Raw genomic sequence first — 22,801 nt, 5'->3', positions numbered from 1 at the left:
AGGGTAGGATCTCCAATTCTTCGACATCTTCGGTCTCGGCGTTGAAGATGTCTGCCGGGGCCGGTGCCGCGTGCTGTGCTTCGAGTCTCGCCGCTCGTCGATTCCGTAGAGTCTTCTTGGAACGGAACCGGGCACAGGCCATGCATGTAGATTCGTCGTGATCCGGCGATAGGCATTTGTTGCACACCGGATGGACGTCGATGTGGGGATATTTCGCATTGCATACCGGACACCTCTTGAATGGTGTCCTCGATTCCATCGTCGATGTCGTCGATGGGCAGGTAAGATGCGAAAAGTCGGTTCTGTAAGTTAGTAAACTAACAAAGGTAGTATCGAATCCGATCGAGAAAAACAGTACCGACGCAAACTAAAGGCCTTTTGGCCTCGACAAAGTTTTTCCTAACTTGAGTTAAGATAGCACATCCGAACCCAATGGCGGAAAAAAACAATCTGAGGATGGAGAGGATGCCCATGCGCACTGTAGTCCAGGGGAGGAGTCACCTATCCCAGGATACTTCGAAGACTCTTCCAGGACAACAACGTGCAAACATCCGGACCCAACACTAGGCGGCGATCTATGCACAGATATGAATTCAGCAGCCCACATGCCTCGAACCTGTAGTTACAGATTCCCAATCTTGTAGAAAATGGGTAAGCCGGCCCCCACAGGACCAGCATGATCCGGAATGGCGGATCTAGGGCTGTTTTGCGGTGGTGGGAGGGGCTGAGGAAGAGGAAGAGGAGGAGGAGAGCTGACGGCCACGTGTGCGACCCCTGATTCTTCCTCTGTAACCTCTCGACGAGGAACCTTGCTGCTGCTGCTGTTGCTGCTGCTGAGTCTGCCTATAGGTTCGAAAAGATGTCCTTCCAAAACCTCTGTACCTCTTAAAAGACCCTCTCGATTGAGACTGGAGTCCCAAAGATTTAGCAGTTGCCTTGCTCTCTTTGAATCTTTCTAGAGCAGCATCTGCCTTTTTCCCAAAGAGGCCAGACCCATCAAACGGTAGATCCAATAGGGTTGTTTGCACATCTTGAGAGAACTCCGAAGTTCTCAACCAAGCACTTCTTCTAGTTGCAACCGACGACCCCATGATCCTTGCAACAGAATCTGCTGTATCCAGCCCACTTTGGATCACTTGCCGCGCAGCCGCCTGAGCATCAGCCAAGATGTCGTTAAAACCAGATCTATCCTCATCAGGTAGCTTTAGGACCAGTTTCCTAGCCGAATCCATCAGCGCATGTACATAGCGTTCCAAAAGACATGTGGCGTTAGTCGATTTCAAAGCCATGCTGGCCGATGAAAACACCTTCTTTGCCGACTGGTCCAGTCTTTTTGCCTCTCTGTCCCCAGGGACCTGTGGAAAGGCTCCTTTAGACTTCCCAGAACAAGCCGCCTGAATTACCAAGCTCTCAGGCGATGGATGAGACGACAAAAATTCTGGATCACCTGGGGCCGCTCTGTATCTCCTAGCGATAGTCTTAGACACCGCAGGAGCAGAAAAGGGTTTGCGCCACACCTCCAACACAGGTTCTGCAATGGCCTCATTAAATGGAAGCAAAGGCTCTGACACCGCTGTGGGAGAATGCAAGACTTCAGTCAAGATGTTTGACTTAAACTCCGTTGTTGGAAGTTGGAGATCAAGTAACTCTGCAGCTCTCCTTATGACTGCATGGTAGGGTGCAACGTCCTTGGATGGCTCATCTGATGGCGGAGTAATCTCCCACTCAGGAGGCAGGTCCAAACCACTAGCTTCCTTAAGCTCGTCAAAAACCTCATCCGACTCCACCAATTCTCCATCCTCCGCTTCCTCCTAAAGGTATCTCTGCTTCTCAATAATCCTTTGAGTCTCCCTTCTGGAGTGAATTCGAATCCTCGGCGGCGCTGTAATCGACTCCGACGGCGCCGGCGTCGACCGTGGATCCGGCGGAGCCATCGGCGTCGAACGAGGTCGAGCCGGAGCCGGCGAGGATGGAAGCGCCGTCGACGTTCTCAGAGCCGGAGGATTCCAAGACGGCGTCGCTGGATAAAATGGATAGAAAGGGGCCTGAGGATATACTTGCGGCACCCCTAAGTTAAACGCCAAAGGACCCGTCGGACCCGCAGGTGCACCAGGGGCATACATGGCACGAGCAAATACTCCATACATTGCATTTAAGTAATGTGACGGGTCCTGACCTGGCCCAGGGAAAGCAGGATACTGGCCAGGCCCCACCGGACTCGGGCCAACCGGGGCCGACGGTGGAATCAACGGCGTCACAGGCTCACCCGGGGCTTGAAGATCTTCCGGGGCCGGAGATGGAGCCGGAGACGGAACCGGAGCCGGAGATGGAGCCGGAGACGGAACTGGAGCCGGAGACGGAACCGGAGCCGGATATGGAACCGGCGTCGGAGTCCGGGCTGGAACTGGCGAAGCCGGAGACAAAGAGACCACCGGAGATGAAGGACCAGCAGGCGAACCCGGCACAGGAGAAGGAGAAACAGAGTCCCTTCGATGCCGAGCAGGAGACTTCGGCGCCGTGCTCTTATCTGAATGGTGCCGAGAGTAGTGTCTTCTCTTTTACTTGTGCTTCTTAGCTCGAGAAGCATGCCCCGAAGTCGACTTCGACGCCGATCTCGACTTCGATCGAGACCTCGATCTCGATCTCCTTCTCCCTCTCTTGTCCTTCTTCATTCTGGCAATAAAGAGCTTTGCCTCCCGTTCCTTCAGAGCCTTCGTACTCATCTTTCGGCAGCTGGTACAGCCATCCACATCGTGGTCTGAGGATAAACACCACACACAGTCCTCATGTGGGTCAGTGATGGACATATGCTTGCCACACTCCCGGTAAGGCTTAAACACAGACTTCTTTGTCGACATCTTCAAAGAAGACAGGAAAAACAACGAAAATACACAAAGTATCAACAACGCTAACAACAGCGATTCCCGAAATCCGTTGGCTTCGACGGCGCGGAAAAAAGGGAACTGACGTCATCACGCCGACGAGGTCTTCTTATGGAGCCGGTGACGTCAGCGGAGTCGCGAGCGGAGACGTGTCTCTGTGACGTTGTCTTTGACCCCATCGGCGTGGACTGCTACAAAAGGTTTCCGAATGTTGCTGGCGCAGGGGATATTCACAAGGTGAGGAATCCACTGGCAGATGTATCCATCAGAATAGTTTTTCTGTTAAACAGATGATAATTTCTCCTGCCACCCACCACCTGCTTCCAAGTCTGCCTCATGCAATTCATAAGCCTCACACCATTATCACAAACCCCTTTCCGTAAATACTTACTCACTGATGATGCCAGAAGGGGCCGGCGGTAAGGGAATGGGTTTTTTGATAGCTTCAACTTTGACCACCATTCGTGCTATGAGATTCTGCCACCTGCCAAGACAGAATAAAAAAAAAATCCGAATTTGCAAGAGCCTATTATTATTCTCTATAAGAAATTCTACAAAATCCTGCCCCTATAGCAGCAAGTCCACCATGAGCAGTCACTGTTGTGTAAGTCAAAAAAGAAGTATGGGATCAAGTGACCTTGAGTTAACTCGGCTTAAATGACCACCTCTGTAATATGATCTATGTAATGGTGAGATCAGAACCTTTGGGTAGGCCAGAGATAACTCAGATCAGACAATGTTTCAGCTCTCCCATTGCCTGAAGAACTCGTTGGACCTAGTACAAAGCAACCTCTGAAGGGCATTGGTATTCTGAACAGACTATCTCAACTCTCCATGATTAAAAATAGCCTTAAGATCAGAGGCAATAAACATCAAGACAGCAATGTAGTCACCAACAAGATCAGTGATGCACAAGTCCTATATAGTTTGCAGTGGTTTATGTGGAGGAGCTTCAACGACATGGAGTTCATAATACCACTCGTAAGATTAAGGACTAAGTGGAATAACTGCAAATAATATCAACGCTAATACTGGTCACAGGGTCATCATGAAAGATATGTGCTCAGTAATGTTTCTTGAGTGCTGCATCTAACTGGGCCATCAGAATTTCAACCATGAATAATCACTAGAAAGATTTACATTAAGGGCATGTAAATTGGCATCGTCTGAACACTGGTTTGTTCTAAAAAAAAGGTACTTGGTGCAGCCATTCACAGCCATCAGAGTGACTTAAAAGGGGAGTACACCAAATACTTATTGGTAATCATGCAACACAGATAACAAGAACGTCTCTACAAAGGCACCCCGTCTGGAAAGGGGAAGGGTATGCATTTCAGGTTAGAGTAAGAATGATATCTCAAGAGGTAAAAGTATCTATTCTACTGGATGAAAAAAGATGAACACAGTTTTTGGAGAGCATGCATTTTAGGTGACTTGACTCTCCAGTTATTGGATTCCCTACTTCAAAAGTGTTCGCATTTCTACCTCATTTCAAGCATTTCATCTTAGAGTTTGTAATGATCAAGGATGAAGTTTCATTGAAACTTTAAAAGTACAGAGGCACAGCAACTTTTGTTTATACCATGATACTGTCCCACCTTACTCAACAACCGTATAACATTTAAAACAATATATATAGATATTAAAATTCAGGGATAAGGGTCTCTGCTTTAATATGGTCAGTGACCTACTTCTGATTCCTTAAAGGAGGTCCCTTTACAGCCCTCTTTCGTTCAGAGGCAATAGGAGAACCTTAGCAATAAACCATTCATCTACAGCATTCAACTTTAACCACTAAGCATTCACCTGTAACATTGCTAATATTAAGAATATGAATGAACGATGGAAGCAAGGTTTTGGATACATGTGAGAAAGTGCCATCTTTCTTGCATGGTATGCCCCCACTTTTTGCTGAATTGCTGAATGTACTTTGACTGAGTGTGCCCTGGACGCCTGCCAATCAGGTGCCCAGGGCCTATGTTCCTTCCCTAAAACCTAAAATCCCAAATTGGCAAACCCTGGCCACATTTCAGCCCCTGGTAAATGGTACCCTAGGTACCCAGAGCCTTGAGACCAGGGAAGGCCTCTAAGGGCTGCAGCACTTATTGTGCCACCCTTAGTGGCCCTGTACCCTAACACAACCACACTGCCCTCGCAGGCTGAGTGTCTGGGTACAAGGCAAAACAAAGAGTCGACATGGCACACATCCCTGTGTGCCATGCCCACAACCTACACTGTCCTGGCATACATCAGCCACCCCTCTAGCTGGGTGCCCTATGCCAGTGGTGTGGGCACAGGAGCATGAGCCCTGTGCCCCTACAGTACCCAGGTCCATCCCTGGGCACTGTAAATGCAGTGCTGCCATTTAAGAGTATATGGTGCTGAGAGCTCGTCAAACACAAACTCCACAGCACCATAATGGCAACACCGAAGACTGAGAAGTTTAGTATCAAACTTCTCAGCACATTAAGCCCGCACTGATGCCAGTGTGGGATTTAATGTACAAAGCACTACAGAGGGCATCTTAGAGATGCCCCCTGAAACCTAACCTACAATCCACGTCTGGTCTGGGAGGCTGCCTAGGCTGCCACACAGCAGACATGTTGCTGGACCCCTGGGTGGAGAGCCCCCGCTCTCCTGGGCCTGCAACAATGCACATCCTGGGCGAGGTGCTAGGTCTCCTTCCCCAGGATGGGCATGGGGAAGCTTCAAAGGCATGCTGCCTCTGTGAGCTTCTCCAGGCCACTTGCTGTACCCAGCAAACTGGCTCCCATCGGTTCTAACCCCCACTCTGGCGGGAAGACTGGCCGGAAACCCCAAGTAAGAACAGGGGATGTGCCAGCCTGCCAACCCCACCCCTCAGGTGGGGGAGGCGAGGTGAAGCACATCTCCGGGCGCTCGCCATCTTGAAGCCCAATCAGGACTAGGCTACTGCCCCCCTCCCACAGAAGAGTGGCAGGATAGGGGGTGTACCCACCCCAGGGCAGGGACCCTTTGGTCCCTGCCCTTTACCTACCTGTAACGCCCCTAAATCTAGTATTTAGAGGCACCCTGAACCTTCCTTCTCCAGATTCCAGATTCGGAAAAGGTAAAGAAGAGCAAGAAGGAAGAAGACTCGCTGTGCAGCTGCTAAGAAGAGGAAGACACCAAGTGCTTTGGCCCCAGCCCTACCGGCCTGTCGACCCTTGAACCTGCTCTTGTTAAATCCCGGCACTTCTTGTGGCCAGCAACCTCACAAACCCCGGAGGACCTGGCTACCTTGTGACTCTGCGCATCTGGGACTCCCATGAGCAGTGGCTCTGCTCAAAGCAAGTTTCTAACCCCTGGCATCAGCCCGGAACCGGGAACCCTGCACACTCTGCACCCGCTAAGCCTGGCCTGTGTCGGAGTGGACAAAGACCCCGAGAACGTCCCCCCGGCGACTGTGACCCCCGAAACCGGCACCCAAGGACTCACCTCGACGATCCCGACGACACCTGCAGCCTCAGAACCAGGGACCCCCCCAACCGCGATCAACGGAGGGTAAGATTTTCCGACACCAAAAGGCACCCCGGCACCCTGCGGCCCCCTGTGCCCGACTCCTGGGTACCTACCTATCTTCCAACTACCCAACTTACCTCTCGAAGTGGTGGTGGCACCTGAAGCATCTTCGTCCCCGAGCTTGCAGCCTTTGTTCAACCTGGAGCTTTCCCATTGAAATCCATTGAGCGATCGAAGGCTAAAAAGCACCCTGCACCCAGCCGCCCGAGTGGCCCTGGCAGTGTAACTGCTACTCCTACCCACTTCCCCATTTGCCCTGAGCAAGTGACCAGGAGCCCAGCTCCCACAGCCGCGTGGCCTGCTAGTCAGCAGCCACCAACCAAGGCCCCACTGCCTTCCATAGGATAACATTGGGCCTAACTCACTCTGCACCCGGCTGCCCCTGTGCCGCTGAGGGTGTAACAACTGTACCTACCTGACCCTGGGAGACCCCTGAGTCTGTGCCCAGAACCTTAACTCTGCCAGTCGCGTACTTACCCAAAAGCCGATAACCCAATTTTCCTCCATAGGGTAACATTGACTGGTTTCTTCTGAAATTTCTTATAAGTGTGGAGTTTCTAAAACTTCAAATATTCACCTAAAATCACCCGAGTAACGAAAACGGAAATACTCACCTGCTATTAGGAGAGATCCTAGTGCTGGATCTTGGTGCCCAGCACTGACCCTGAAAAGTACTCACAACCGTACTTACCAGTAACCCAATTTTCTTCCATAGGAAACCATTGACTGTTTGACCGTGAAATTTCTTCTAAGTGTCGATTTTTGCAAATTACAAATATTCTTTAAAAATCGTACCAACTGTGAAAACGTAATTACTTACCTGTTTTGGATAGAGGTCCCAGTACTGAGCCTAGGAGCCCAGCCCTGGATTACAGAAGTAACGATAACATACTTTACCTGTAACTTGAATTTTCTCCCATCGGGAATCATTGACTGTTTTCTATGAAATTTCTGTCAACTTTTAAAATAGCAAAATATTGCCTAAAAATCATAACAGTAACTGAAACAAATTTACTCACTTGTTTCCAAGAACTGTCCCAGGACTGAATCTAGGATCTAGTCCTGGAATTAGAAAAGTAAACCTGAAAGTAATCTATTGCAAATAACTTAAAAACTCACATTGAGCTCAATGTATTATCGTGTTTGAAATTGTGTTGCCTATTGCAACAACCTGTAACTATTGTCTACAAAAGTCAATTGCATATTGCAAAAGTATATAACTAAAGCCTCTCATTCTGAGAAAGTATATTTTAATACCTATTGTTGGTTCTAAAATAGAACATGCATATATTTTTTATATAAACTATTGGCCTAGAGTTCAGTTCTTGAGTGTGTGAGACCATTTGCTGACATATGGACTGCAGTGTTTGAGTCTATTATAGATGTATCTCAGTCAAACTCTCAATCTGTCAATTTCTCTTGCAATCTGTCTCACATACCAATCTCCCTCTCTCTGTTATAGGCTTCCAGCCTATCACACTGTCATACTCTGAACTTTAGATTACAGGCCCATTCACTTTTCAAGACTTGTTGGTGGAGATTCAGGTGACTATTCTCAGCCGCCTGGATTGCTGCAAGTCCCTCTATTTAAGGGCAGACAAAGGACAGGTAAGAAAATTGCAAGACATTCACAATGTGGCAGCCAAGATGATACTGTCTCTTCTTCACTGGTCAACCACTTCAGAGGGCAAAAAACATCTGCAGTGGCTTCCAGCTGAAAAGCGAGTGAAGTTTAAATCACTCTGCCTCATATACAAAGCAGCTCATGGAACAGGCCCAGTCTATCTGGCTAATGAACAAGTTACTTACCTTTGGTAACAATATATCTGTAAGAAACATTAGTTAGTGATAGATTACTTACCTTAGAATTACCCCCAGGCATCAGACAGGATCCAGAAAGTTTTCGTCAGCAGTACCCCTGTGTGTCGGAAGGTGGCGTTGTGTGGCTCCGCGTCAGTCGTTGGCGTCGTGGTCACCGAGATGATGTTGCGGCAGCTACTTAGACGTCGCCCTTGCGTGCTGACGTCAATTCTGTATACGACTTTCCGCATCAGGAACACAGAGCCATGCAAGATACTGACCACTGGTGCATTGAAACTAGGGCCTTGAAAGGGATGACCTTAGCCCTAGAAATCAGTTCACAGAATGGGGAGGATGGGTGGGGTGGTAAGGAATCTATCACTAACTAATGTTTCTTACAGATATATCGTTACCGAAGGTAAGTAACTTGTTCATCTGAAAGAAACACGTAGTGATAGATTCCTTACCTTAGAATAGATATCCCAGCAATACCAACCTCAGTGGTGGGTCTGCGAACCAAGATCACACCAGAAAGTCTCGGAGAACAGAACGGCCAAAGAAGCCATCTCTCTGGACTTGGCTGTCCAGGCAACAGTGCTTAGTAAAAGTGTGCAGCGAGGCCCACATAACTGCCTGACAGATGTCTTGTAAGGGGATACCACGTCCCAACGTCGTAGTAGCAGCCGTCGCCCTGGTGGAATGGGCACGCAGCCCCACCGGAGGCTCCTTTATAGCCAGAGAATAACAGGCTTTAATACACAAGATGACCCATCAGGAGATAGTCCACTTCTGTACGGCCCAACCTTACTTGGCGCCAACGAGCAAACAAAGAGCTGGTCATCCACCCAGAACTGTTGAGTGCGATTCAGGTAAAAGGAGAGCGCACGTTTTGGGTCCAGACGGCGGAGCCTCACTTCCTCTCTGGAAGGATGCGGCGGCGGAAAGAAGGTGGGCAAAGTGATGGTCTGCCCGATGTGAAAGGCAGTGACATCCTTTGGCAGAAAGGATGGACATGTTCTGAGCATAACCTTGTCCTGATGGACAGATAGAAAAGGAGGTTTACAAGAAAGAGCCTGGAGCTCACTCACTCTCCTGGCAGTCCCACTGTGGCATTACGAAAGGAATAGGAGGGAAAAGATGAGTAATGCCTTTGAGGAATCTATTTACAACAGGGGACTTGAAAAGAGAGGGCTGATCAGGAAGCCTGAGAAAGGCCGAAATAGCAGAAAGGTAACCCTTGATAGTGCCCAGAGTAGAGCCCTGCTGGGCCAAAGAAAGAAGGAACAGAAGAACTTCTGAAAAAGGGGCAGAAAGGGGATCCACAGCCTTTGCTGTGCACCATGCCACAAATTTGTTCCCCCTGCAGGTGTATACCAACTTAGTGGAGGGACGCCTGGCTGCCAGAATGACATCACAGACTTCAGGAGGCAAGTCAAAAGGAATCAACTGCCGCCGCTCAATCTCCACGCAAAGAGGTGGAGACTGGACAGGTTCGGGTGGACCGTCCCCTGCTGCTGCGAAGATCCTCCCGAAGAGGCAGTAGAATCAGGGGATCAATTGTAATACTGAGTAGCTCGGGATACCAAACTCTTCGAGCCCAGTCCGGAGCCACAAGAATGACTTGGGCCCAGTCGCGCCTGATCATCTTCAGCACTCTAGGCAGAAGTGGTATAGGCGTAAAGGCGTACAACAGACCGCAACTCCACTCGCGTCGAAAAGCATCGCCTAGCGAGTGGCGCCTTGGAAATTCCAATACGCAAAATTGCGGACATTGCGCGTTCTCTTCGATGGTGAATAGATCTAACCAAGGCTCTCCCCACTGTCGAAAGAGACCCTGTGCCACAACCGAGTGAAGATGCTATTCGTGATCCATCATGCACCTGCGGCTGAGTTTGTCTGCCTTGGCGTTCAGTGAACCTGCCAGGTGTTGAACCACCAGGGAAATGCCATGCTGTTCCAGCCATGTCCAGAGGCGCAGAGCCTCCTGACACAGGGTTCACGACCCCACCCTGCCCTGTTTGTTGCAAGACCACATGGCGGTGGTGTTGTCTGTTAACACCTGCACTACTTCCCCCTTGACAGAGGGAAGGAATGCCTTCAGTGCAAGTCGGATCGCCCAAAGCTCCAGAAGGTTGATATGGAGCCTGGACTCTGACGGAGACCAGAGGCCTCTGATCTCTGCCTCTCCCTTGTGGCCCCCGCATTCCAGGAGGGACGCATCCGTCACTACCGTGTGCTCTGGTTGGGGAAGGGAGAGGGATCTGCCTTGGACCCAGTGCCGGTTCGTGAGCCACCACTGCAGCGGTTGTGCAGTGCCCCCGAGATCTGGACGTAATCGGACAGGTTCCCCTGATGCTGCGCCTACTGGAACTTCAGGTCCCACTGCAGAGCCCGCATATGCCATCTGGCATGAGTGACCAGCAGCATAAGGCCCAGCAGCCTCAGGGTCATCCTGACCGAAACCAAGGATAAAGGCTAAAAGATGGGAATCATAGCCTGGACTCGCCGTTCGGGAGAATTGGCCCGAAACGGCGTCATATCCAGAACCGCTCCGATGGAGAGGAGCTTCTGAGAGGGAATCAGGTGCAACTTCGGCAAATTGATGGAGAACCCCAGCAAATGCAGGAGGTCGGCCGTAGTTTGGAGGTGGGAGACGACAGCCTGGGTCGCGCCCTCCTTCATCAGCCAGTCGTCGAGATAGGGAAGATCGGAACCCCTGATCTGCACAGATGAGCTGCAACCACCGCCATCCCTTTCGTGAACACCCGAGGGGCGCTGGTAAGGCCAAAGGGGAGCACGGTAAACTGAAAGTACTCGTGACCTACTGTGAACCACATGTAACGCCTGTGGGCCGGCAGGACGGGAATGTGGAAATATGCGTCCTGCAGATCCAACGGTACCATCCAGGGTCCAGGGCAGACAAGACCTGAGCCAGGGTTAGCATCTTGAACTTCTCCTTCCGGAGGAAGCGATTGATGTCCCTGAGGTCCAAGATAGGACCCAGGCCCTTGTCCTTCTTGGGCACCAGAAAGTAGTGGGAATAACAACCACGTCCGACTTCTGGCGCCGGAATGCTTGATGCCAAGAGGCCTACTTGGCCAAGAGGGCCGCGACTTCCTGTTGAAGAAGTGCCAAATGATCCCCCGGCATGCAGTGGTACTGGGGTGGCATGGCTGGAGTGGTAGTCTCGAAGGGGAGGGAGTTGCCCCTTCGGAATAATTGTAAAAACCACCTGTCCGAAGTGATGGTGCGCCAGTGGGGGAGGTGATGGCAAATCCTGCCGCCCACTGGCGTTCGATGGGCCTGAAAGACCGTACTAGGAAGGTTTTGGGACAGTGGTGGCCGGGGTTGAAGTGGACTGACCCGCCCGCTGGCCCCCTGACCCGCCTCTGTGGGTCCCAAGGCCGTGCTGAGACTGCTGCTGCTGCGGCCAGTGGCTCTGAAGCGAACGTGTTGGGGCGCCCCTTCCGTTGCCACAAAAGGAACGAAAAGCAAAAGGCCGAGGAGGGCGAGTGGCCGAAAGGCCCAAAGACTTGGCCATAAGCCCTCGAGTCCTTAAAACGCTCCAACGCACTATCTGCCTTGTTGCCAAAAAGGCGAGTGCCATCAAAGGGTATGTCCATCAGGGTGTTCTGGACATCCCCCAAGAAGCCAGTAGTCCTCAGCCAGGAATGGCGGCGGAGCGCCACTGTCGTGGAAATCGCTCTGCCAGGCGAGTCGGCGGTGTCCTGGCCACATCGTATTGTGAACTTCGCTGCATCTCTCCCCTCAGCAGTAGCCTGAGAGAACACTGTCCGCGCCTCCTCCGGACATTGAGGCAGCACTTGCGCCACCGTATCCCACACAGAGTGGGAATAACGGCCCAAGAGGCAGGCTGTGTTCACAGACTGCAGCCCTGAACTGGCGGAAGAAAAAATCTTCTTCCCAAACTGTTCCAGTCTCTTGGATTCCCTGTCCGGGGGTGCGGTAGGGAATGCGCTCTGGGACGTACAGGCTTGGACAACCAAGCTCTCAGGGGCGATGGCATCGGGCCACGTTCCTATCCACAGGAGCCCCTGTGTTGGGCCAGGACCAGGTGCCCAAAAGAATGTCAGAAAGTGCCTCATTAAAAGGCAGCAGTGGCTCCGCAGAGGTAGCCGCCGGCTGAAGCACTTCTGTCAGGAGGTTAGTCCTGACAGCCACTGTAGGGAATTGGAGGTGGAGGGCCTCTGCCGCCCTACACAACATCACTGCATAACTGGCACCCTCCTCTGTAGCCACGGTAGGAGGTGTGAGCATGCCAAGGTCAGAAGAGGTGTCCAGACCACTGGCATCCCCCAGTTCCTCTGCCTAGTCTGGGTCATACTCACACTGAGCTGTGAGAGGGTCCTCAGAACCCTCCCAGTCCTCCTCTTCCTCTGAAGGCTGATGAACAGGCCTAAAATAAGGACGCTGGACATAGGGAAAGAAAAGTCCCATCGGCGCCGAGCGACACCGTACCTGCTCCGTGTCCACATCAGGACTGAGACCTGGGGCAACGTCGTCCGGTGCCACAGGCGACGTCAGAGGTGGTGCCAGTGGGGTCGACATCGGTGGAGGTGTCACGAGGTCAACCAGCGTTGACCGGGATCCAGGCCTGGATCCTTGGGGGCCTGCGGTGCCAGGGCTGAAGCAGACATCGATGTCGGAGCCGCCGACAGTAAAGGGCGAGGACCCCCAGTCGGGCCTGCGGGACCCAAAGGCGTGCCGGCGGGGTCCGACGGCCCAAAGAGGCGGGACATGGCTGACAGAAATTCCTGTAGCTGGGCCAGAGTCACCGACGATCCCGGGAAGGGCTGGTAGGCCGACGTTGACACCGTAGGCTCCACCAGAGCCACGGGGGAGGTACCACCTGCACTTTAAGCCGCGTCGCGCAGTGGGCAAGGGGAAGCCGGTGAGCGATGACGCTTCTTCGACTTCTTGTGATGGTTCGTCTTACCTGACCCCCGAGTGCGAAGACTTTGATCCCGACGAACAATGGTGATGGCTCCGCGACCAGTCCCTCGACCTCCCACGGGAACAGGACCTTGAGCGGCATGGAGCCGACTGCCGGACTTCAAGCAACTTTCGGGACCGCTCCCGCAAAGTCTTCGGCGCCATGGCCTGGCAGTCGGGGCACGACTTGGGGTTGTGGTCGCGCCCCAAGCAGTAGAGAGACACGCCATGCGGGTCCGTCACCGACATCATACAATGACAGTCCCCGCAAGACTTGAAGCCGGGTATCCCTAAGGCACCAGGAGTCGAGCGACTCGAAAAAGAGGAGACAAAAGGCCTTGAAAAACTCAGTCAAAAAGTGACTGGGGGTACCGCTCTCTGCGGATCTGCGCTTGCTGGTGCGGAAAAAGAAATAACTGACATCAGCGTGCGAGGGCAGCGTCTAAGTAGCTGCCACGATGTCATCTCGGTGACCACAACGCCAACGACGGACGTGGAGCTGCACGACGCCACCTTCCGACACGCTGGGGTACTGCTGACGATAACTTTCTGGATCCAGTCTGATGCCTGGGGGTAATTCTAAGGTAAGGAGTCTATCACTACGTAAGCAATACACTACCTCTCGTTTGCTATGCTCCTCTGACTCATATATGCTGGTTCAACCGCGTGTATATCTGCAAGAAATTCCCTCTTTACTTCAATTCAGAAAAGCGCCAAAAACTTGGCTTTTTGGCATCCAGTAGTTTGCATTATGCCTCGGTAAGAACTATCTCTGCTGTGACCAACACCTTTTAGTCACCCCAGGCTCTGCTTGTAGCCATGACTTTGTTAGGCATCTTTTGCTTTAGTACCAGGAAACTCTTTGGGGTATTTGACACAGACTATAAAATAAATAACATAACATTACATGTTCATAATAAATGATGCCAGTGAGCTGTAGGGAAGTCGCACTCATTACCTCTCCTAAAGATTACGCAAATTCTAGCGGTCGTAAACCCCCAACAATACAGTATCCATTTAACTTCTGAGTTGCAGCAATAAAATGTTAAATGTAGAATTTGGCTTTATCACACACCTGAAACATGATTCTCTTAGAATGCACTTGGTTTCCTTTCTGCTCTTTACATATCTTCATGTAAGTAATATTACTATTCTGTGGCTACTTCAATCTACCAAGTTATCCCTTTTTGAAGAGTGACACTATAAGCCAGCGACAACTCTGATTATGTTTTGGGAGCTTCATTTTGACAAAGTCTGGGCTCAAAAATCAAACAGGCAAAGTGATATTGACTAAAAAGCTAAAATGGCTCAAGGTGCGAGACAACAATGTACCATGTCAGCTGTAAATATTAGAGTTATGCACCTTTAGCACAAAAAGTGTAGCGCCTTTGTAGGAAGCTGTCTTGGTATATGGTATACCACTAAGTAGTTATATCGTGCACAGAGTCCAAAGATTCCACCAGAAGTGTACAGCACTCATTGTAAACCCAAAGAGCTCCCTTTGGGGGAGAGCAGCCTTAGGCTTAACACAGAGGAGCGCAAGACATAGGGTATCCACACAGTCACTAATAAATGACACAAAACATAAAAAGATCCATACCAATTTTAGAAAAATAAGCTTCTTTCAAGATTTATTTTAAGACCAAGAAATACGTAAAAAGGTAAGTATGTTTTTAAAAAAAAATACTTTTCACTTTAAAGAGTGGGCAATTTTCAGGCTTTGCAATGTTAACCTATGGGAGGAAAACAAGAATGCAGTTTTTGCATATATGTACTCAACTTACAGATTCAATCTTCGGGGTCTTTGGTTAACACCAGGCAGGGTTCAAACCAGTTCCAAGAGTATACTACCAGCGGCACCGGGGCAGCCAGATGGGGAGGTCAAATTAGAGGTAGGGCACCTAATGTTAACCAAAGGAGACTGGGGGAACTCAAAGTTTTGCTGCTCACAGGTGAGTTAAGTGGCGTCAGGTATTGATCTCCTGGGGTTAAGGTAAGTACAAGGAGGACCACATGGCAGCACCAAACTTACACACTCAGCGGCAAGAGCGGCCGGTGCAGAGGGCCAACACAGCGTAGGTTACCCAATGTTAACCAATGGGGGAGATCAGTTTTGAAGAAAGACTGCAGGCTCTGGCTAGGAGGGCGCACAAAGAGAACCCATAGCTACCCAGGTAAGCAGAAATCCCCGGGGACGTAGGACTGATGGTTGAGGTCCCCCAGGCCCAGGGGCTTCGGATGCGGGGCGTTCTTAGGCGTCGGAAAACACTTACTGGGCAGGTCACGATCAGGGGGAGTCTTCAAGTTGAGGCTGCAGGCGTCAAGGACGACTCCGGCAGGGTCAGCCCGCAGTGTACTCTGGCTCAGAAGCGCTGGGGAACCTTCGCAGGATCTGCGATCCACTTGGACTCGGGACATGGGCAGTGAGTGCAGAGTTGCATCCGGAGGCGAGTTTGCTCAGGGTAGAGTTCTTTTTCTTTGCAGAGATCCTGCGCCAAAAATGGTCTTGTCCTGCAGCCAGCGACCTCCAGAACCCCTGGGAGGACTAACTGCCTTCAACAAAGACCGGATCTCCAGTGAACAGCAGCTCTGTTCAGAAGAACAGACTCCGACGCTGCTGAGGAAAAAGAAACCAGATGCCTGGAACCACCTCTGCACCCCTTGCCTGCGGCCCGAGTTCGAGTGGCCCACCAGTCCCAGTGAGGTCCCCCAGCGCTCCAGAGTCTGAGTCTCCCGTGGGTTGACCCCTCCTGGACTCCCCGACATCGCCTGCAGCCTCTGCATGGAGACCCCCTCCACCCCCAACCGCGAGTGGCCCAGTAAGGTGAAATCCGACCTCAAAAGACACCCCTGCATCCAGCCGCCCTGTGTCCTGGAGAAGAGAACCTGAGGTGCACCTTCGTCCCTGAGCCCTCCAACTTATCTGCCCAGCTGTTGGTTCCTCCTGGAAGTCTTCCTGGACCGAGCCTGCAGCTGAAAACCAAAACCAAAAATCCACATTGAAAACAACAGGGCACCCGATACCAAACAAGCACCCTGCACCCCTGCAAGTGCACTTTTTGTGCTCAACAGGATCCCCTTTTGCCGTGAGCCTAACACCAGGAGCTTGGCTCCCACAACCTTGTGGCCTGCTCGCCAGCTGCCACCTACCGGAGGCCACCAATCCCCATTGGATAACATTGGGCCTCAGCACTCTGCACCCAGCCGCCCTAGTGCCGCTGAGGGGGTAACAAGAGTGCATCCTTGACCCTTGGGGACCCCTGAGTCTACCCCCAGAACCTCAACTCCCACTATGTAGGAAGCTGGCTCTGTATATACTATACCAAAGTGAGGTATTGTGTGCACAGAGTCTAGAGGGCAACACCTTGGCACCGGGGACGAGAGATAAAGTTGGGGCGATCAGTGCTGTCGACGCTGAAGTCGGCAACGGCGGATCCAACATATGTGTCACATGTGAGAACTACAAAGGGCTTTGCACTGGAGCGGAGACCAAGTCAGTCACATATTCGGAGGGCCCTGCTGACACCAAGGAAGGTCCCACGTGTTTAGAGTTAGTCAATGCCTTATTGACCTTCTTAAGGCCGAGAAGCGCACCAGAGGGAGGATGAGAACCAAAAATGGCATGAAAAAATAGATATTATTCTCTCTTCTGAGCCATAGTTGCCTGGGAGCCGGGAAAACACGGAAGGAGTGGAACAGACACATGTACTGACTCTGGTAAAGCATGGGAAGGCCACGGTGCAGATCGCCAATGGGGTGAATTACTAGGCGACACAGTGGACCAAGGACTTTGGGAAGCTGTCCCTCGAGTGGTCCTCAGAGGAAGAAGAGGACCGTGATCGACGAGGTACCGCTGATGTAAGAAAGTGCCCACTTTTTACATGGTCGCCCCCTCCTTTTGACAAACTGCTGATATACTTTGACTGAGTATGCCCTGGGTTACTGCCAAACAGGTACCCAGGGCCTATGTTCTTTCCCTAAATTGCACATAACCCAATTGGCACTCTTTGACCACATGTCAGTCCCTTGTAAATGGTACCACAGGTATCAAGGGCACTGTGGCCAGGGAAAGTCTCTAAGGGCTGCAGCACCCTTAGAGGACCTCTACTTTTACACACACACCCTGACATTGTGCTGCACCAAAACACGCAGCCAGCAAAGTGAAGATTCGACATCCTTGTGTGCGTTGCATACAACCCACTGCCCTGCCCTAGGTCAGCCAGCCCTCTAGCTGAGAGCACTATACTCGTGGTGAGGGTACAGATGCATGAGCCCTGTACCCCGACAGTGTCTAAAGTACGAGTTACTTACCTTCGGTAACAATGTATCTGGTAGAGACGATTCTAGCGGCAGATTCCTTCACGTAGAATTATCCCCAGGCGTGAGACTGGATCTGGAAAACTTTTTGCCCAGCATCCCTGCGTGCCGGGGGAATGGCATCACGCGACTCCGCCCAGGCGTTGTCCGCATACGTGACGTCAGCGAAGTCACATAATCCGACCCCGGCGCGTCTACGTCAGTTTTCTTCTGAGAACTTTTCCGCGCCACAACGCGGAGTCCACAGACAAAACTGTGAAGAGTATAGGAACAGTGTGCGAAAGAGCAGAAAAATGAATGGTGAGGAACAACGCCATAAAGAGCAGTGCCCGGCACTGCAGTACCCAGAGGCAGGGAAAGAATAAAGAACAGAGCAGCAACCCTGCCAGTACAGAGACAGCCCCCCCTCCCCCCCAGAGACAAGGGACATATGTAAAAATGTCACGATAACATGCAACAGGACTACAACCTCAACCAAAGACAAGGAAGGGGAACCAGTTGGGGACACACAGGGAACGACAAAACTCCAAGACATCTCCATCACAGAGTGTGACAACCCCCATCAGGAACAAGGGCAGAGGCACCGCCAAAAGACCCCAACCTTAAGGATCGCAAAGAGCCAGAAGTACCAACAAACCTATCCTCTCATGTGACAACGGGGAGGAAAAAGGGACAGCCTGACAGAAAGAGGGAAAGAATGTACTCATAGAAGACACAGCCACCCACATGGAAGTGAGTGCAAAAGACCAAATCACAAGCCCTCGCAGAACGGGGAGGAAGGGCGGGATGTGAAGGAATCTGCGGCTAGAATCGTCTCTACCAGATACATCGTTACCGAAGGTAAGTAACTCGTACATCTCATAGAGACTACTAGCCGCAGATTCCTTCACGTAGAATAGATACCCTAGCCATACCCAAGGGGAAGGGAGGTCTGCGAGAGGACCCCACCACCTGGGCATAACAGAGGACCGCACAGAGGCCGAGTCCGAAAACAGGACGAGGAGCCGCGTCTCCCAGGCAAAGGGAAACCCCCGCCAGCAGGAGGCCACCAACCCCAAGGAAGGGGGGGGGGTCAAGAAGAGAAGAAGAAGAGAGCCTGTCCTCACTCAGCAGAGTTAACAAGGCAAGGCACAAAGAGGTCAAACACCCCACGCCCACGTGAGACAACAAAACCTCTGCCAAAAGCAAGGAAAAGAGCACCAAAGGAGAAGAGCAACCTAGAGACTCCAAGGAGAAGAGGCAGAGCAAAGGCAATCCCAGAGAGGATGGCACCGGCAGCAAGAAGCAGGCGGAAGCCAAAAAGGGAAACTCAAGGTCACCCAGGAAGAATCGTCCAACGTCCCGCAGGGACAAACTGCGCCTGCAACATGGCCCAGAAATCAGGGACCATTCCCCCTACAGGGAGAAGAGGAAGAACCGAGTGTAAGGCCCACTGGAAGCAGCGGAGAAAGCAGAATTACAGTTCCACTAAAGCCCCAAGAAGGTACAACAGTGCAGAAAGAACAAGAGGGCAGCACTGGCAAGCTCCGCCAGACGCCAGGGACAACACAGAACAAAACACTCAAAGCAAAAAGGCGAAGAAGAAGGTTGCAGCCGCAACATACCATAATGCCACGAAGAGCAGAAGCCCGTAGGCGACCACAACTCCCCAGCACATACCAGGTCTATATAACAGCCAACCCTGCCCCACATAGGGCATGTCATATCCCAAGACATGGGAACCTCTTAGGAGGAAACCTCCGCAGCAGAGGGTAACAAAAAAAGACCTGCGGCCAAAAAAAACACAGGAAGCTTATCAAGCAGCCCGAGGGGAAACGCAGAAGTCCCAATCTCAGGCCCAGCATGGTGGAAAAAAACCAAAGGAAAAACACAGTCAAAAAGGTCTGGCCAGCAGCCAACAGAACCACAACCTCAGCAAGGAGGACTCGAGTGGCCATGAAGTACACAGAACAGACAACCGGGGTGACCCGCCAACACGGAAGAACAGCTCCAAGAACCAGATCAACACGCAGGTCACTGAGGAGAAGAAGGAGGGGGAGGAGGAAGAGGAAGAGGAGGAGGGCGAAGCCCCGCCAAGAACCTCTGGATGGATGAGTCCGCAGGGGCATGGAACAAAAGAGCACCATCGAAGGGAAGGTCCACCAGCCATTCTTGAACATTCTCCGGGAACACACTGTCCCGAAGCCAGGCATGGCGACGAAGGGCAACCGAAGAAGCCATGGCACGACCCAGCACCTCTGAGATGTCCAAAGCGAAGCGAAGGATAAATGCTGCCAGCTCCCGACCATCCAAGTCATGGTGTCTCAAATCCACACAGGCACCCTGCTGAGAAGCGGCAGACAGAAGGGACTCAACCGAGTCCCACAAGCAAGAAGTGGCCCTAGCCAAAACACACAGTGTGTTAAGGGCCCACAGAGGCAACCATATTACGCCCCTGGTGTCCAACCAGCTGACCTCCTGTGACGGGGGAGACAACAGCAGCGGCAAAGCAGGAAAGGCAGACTGCAAAAGGGGGCCTCTGGTCAGAGGGTGAAGAGAAAGGCACACCGGATCACGCGGTGCCGGATGGTGGCAGTGCAGAAGGTGCTGGGGCACCGGGTCCCACGTGGCGGGACGGCCCCAAGTCCCCAAGAGAGAAGAGTGGAGTGAACCCTCGAAGGCAAGCAACAGTTCCCTACCACCAGAGCCCTGATGCAGAACATCCAGGAGATGATCTGCGGGGAAATGGGCAGCTGGATCACCCATGCGCAAAATTCTCACAGCCGTGGAAACAGTGCGGGCGAAAGCCTCGCCCGCCTCCGTAGGTCCCCGCGGAGGGGAAAGCAGTTCCTCATTAGGTGTCGACTGCAAGCTAAGGCGGCTATCCCCCAAGCCAACCGGAAGAAGGAAGGGTCATGGCCAGAAGGAAGGAAGAGGGACCGAGGAGTGGGGGACCTGCAGCTCCTCCGGCGAAGACCGCGGTTGTGGAGACGGCGAGGAGCTGCCTTTAGACGACGTCGGGGAAAAAGCCACGACACCGTGGCACGTCTCCGGCGAGGATGACACCAGCAACCGCCGAACCTCAGGAGAAGAGGAGGCATCCAAAGACGAGTCAACAACCTGACGTCGAGCCGGCGCGGTAGAGTTCGCAACCTGAGGCAGGACACCGGCGTCGACCGGCGCCGGAGGAGACGCCGGGGTGACCTCCGACACAGCACAAGGCGCAGGAGACTTGAGCTGGGCCGGAGCCGGGGTGGCGAAGGGGCAGCACCGACCCGACCACGGACAAGGCAGCCACCTGCATGGAGGCATGAGAAGGGCCCGGAGAGGAACGAGGAGTCCCCCGTCAGCCACGACCTGTGACAGGGCAAGATGGGCCCTCCCCCGACCCCTGTGGTGCCGCCAGGGCCAGCAGCCGCCGGTGCCGGAGCGGTGTCACCTCGGCCATGGACAAGGCCGCCGCCTATCCCGAGGACCGAGAGGGGCTCGGGGGTGCGACCCGAGCCCCGGCGACCTCCCGCAATACCATAGGGACTCCCGTGGGAGTTTGCGGCGAAGCAGAGGCGCCGTGGCCCGAAGGAGGGACCCCCGAAGGGCCGCACCCCAACGGCACCACATCCTACGAGCCTGGATCCGAACCAGTCGGCGCCTGGGCGGGAGCCGCCGGCGCCGCCGCGGAGGGCCCTGCACACTGCAAGGGATCCGCTGACGTCCCAGGAAGGGAAGGAGAAGAAGCCAGCGAGGCCTGTAAAGCTGCTGCATAGGTCTCCATCTGGGCTCTGGTCGCCCCACGCCGGGAAACGGCGGATAAGGGGATGACATGCGGGGCCCCACCACCCGCAGAGAGCCCATGCCCCCGACAGGCCGGAACCCGACCCTCGGGGACCAACTGCGACACTTACCAAGAGGTGAGCAGTGCTCTTGAGACCTGGGAGAAGATCGAAGTCGGCGAGGGAAGCCGCGGGTCCGAGAAACCTCCGCAGGGGCCGGGCGAGATGACCATGCCGACCTGGACACACGAGCCGAAAGAAGTTTCATCCGGCGCTCCCGCCGGGATTTCGGCTTCATCTGCTGGCATGCCTCACAATCAGTGGAGTCGTGGTGCTCCCCCAGACACCACATACAGATGGGATGAGGATCCGTTGCCGACATGAGACGGCAACACGAAGTTTTAAAGCCAGAAGGCATTCGCACACTGTTCCCACACACTCAGCAATAGCATAAGGGAAAGGCCTAAACAGGCCAAGAGCACAAACCGGATCCGCATTGCACGCGGAAAAGGAAAAAACTGACGTAGGCGCGACGGGTTGGGACTTATGTGACCTCGCTGACGTCACGTACGCGGACAGCGCCTGGGCTGAGTCACGTGATGCCGTCCCACCGGCGCGCACGCATGCTGGGCAAAACATTTTCCGGATCCAGTCTCACGCCTGGGGATAATTCTACATGAAGAAATCTGCGGATAGTAGTCTCTATCAGATAAGGGGTTTTCAAGGCTTTAATGACCAGGATTCTGAACAGTAAAGACTGTTCTGCAGGTATGCTGCCACTGTAGCCAAATATAAGCAAATGGAGGTGCAAGCCAGACTAGAGCGTTGCAAATGAAGGAGATAGCAGACAATGTCCTGTGCTGCAGGCTTCTTCCAGTTTGCCGAATAGCAGGTTTGGGTAGTGGGACGCCGAGCCTCTGTAAGTATGGACATGCACTCTGTTGGCGAACTGAGATACCCAAACTCTGACTGTGCCCTAGTGCTGAGTGAGAAGGTCTGGCCTTGCTTCTCATGTGGGACTACTGTCAACGTAAGAAAGGTTGTGAACTATGTCTGCCTGGTCCCAGAATTAGGTTAAGGGAGGTCTGTCTTAGCCTCCGGACCACGTACAGAAGTAGAGGGAGAGGCAGTAAGCGTAGGAAAATATCCCTGACCAGTTCATCTGTATTGCCTATGAACTGGGGGTTACAGTAACTTAGAGGCGAAGCTTGGGCATTTGGCCTTTTCTGTGGTTGCAAAAAGATCTACGGTGCGGCAGCCCCCAACTTTGGAAGTATGGGAGTAGGACTTGGGGGCAGAGTCCCCACTCACAGACTTGTAACTGTGTTCTGCTGCACAGGTCTGCAAACTCATCATCCACTCCCAGAAGGTACTCCGCTAGCAGGTGAACCCTGTGGTGGATCGCCTAATGACAAATGCTGTGCACCAACTTGGAGAGCTGAGAAAAGAGTTTGCCCCCCTGTTTCTAAAGGCAATACATGGCAGTCACGTTGTCTGTTCTTATCAAGACTCTTTTGTAATGTACATGGCAGCAAAACGTTTTGAGGGTGAATTGGACTG

At 52.6% G+C, this 22,801-nt stretch overlaps 1 protein-coding gene across 2 annotated transcripts in view; it reads right to left on the bottom strand.

Moving 5' to 3' along the window:
* The window catches only part of ARHGEF12 (Rho guanine nucleotide exchange factor 12), a 715,358-nt gene that overhangs the window by 182,257 nt on the left and 510,300 nt on the right, over nt 1-22,801 (bottom strand). For both annotated transcript variants that reach the window (XM_085645963.1, XM_085645964.1), the window contains one exon: nt 3,274-3,366. In XM_085645963.1, coding sequence (XP_085502089.1) covers nt 3,274-3,366 — 93 coding nt within the window. The remainder of the gene's footprint in view (nt 1-3,273; nt 3,367-22,801) is intronic.

The sequence above is a fragment of the Triturus cristatus genome, chromosome 3_1 (genome assembly GCF_964204655.1).
Source record: "Triturus cristatus chromosome 3_1, aTriCri1.1, whole genome shotgun sequence".
Taxonomy (NCBI): Eukaryota; Metazoa; Chordata; class Amphibia; order Caudata; family Salamandridae; genus Triturus; species Triturus cristatus.
Note: the sequence above shows the minus strand (reverse complement) of the source record. Positions and strands in the feature narration are given on the sequence as shown.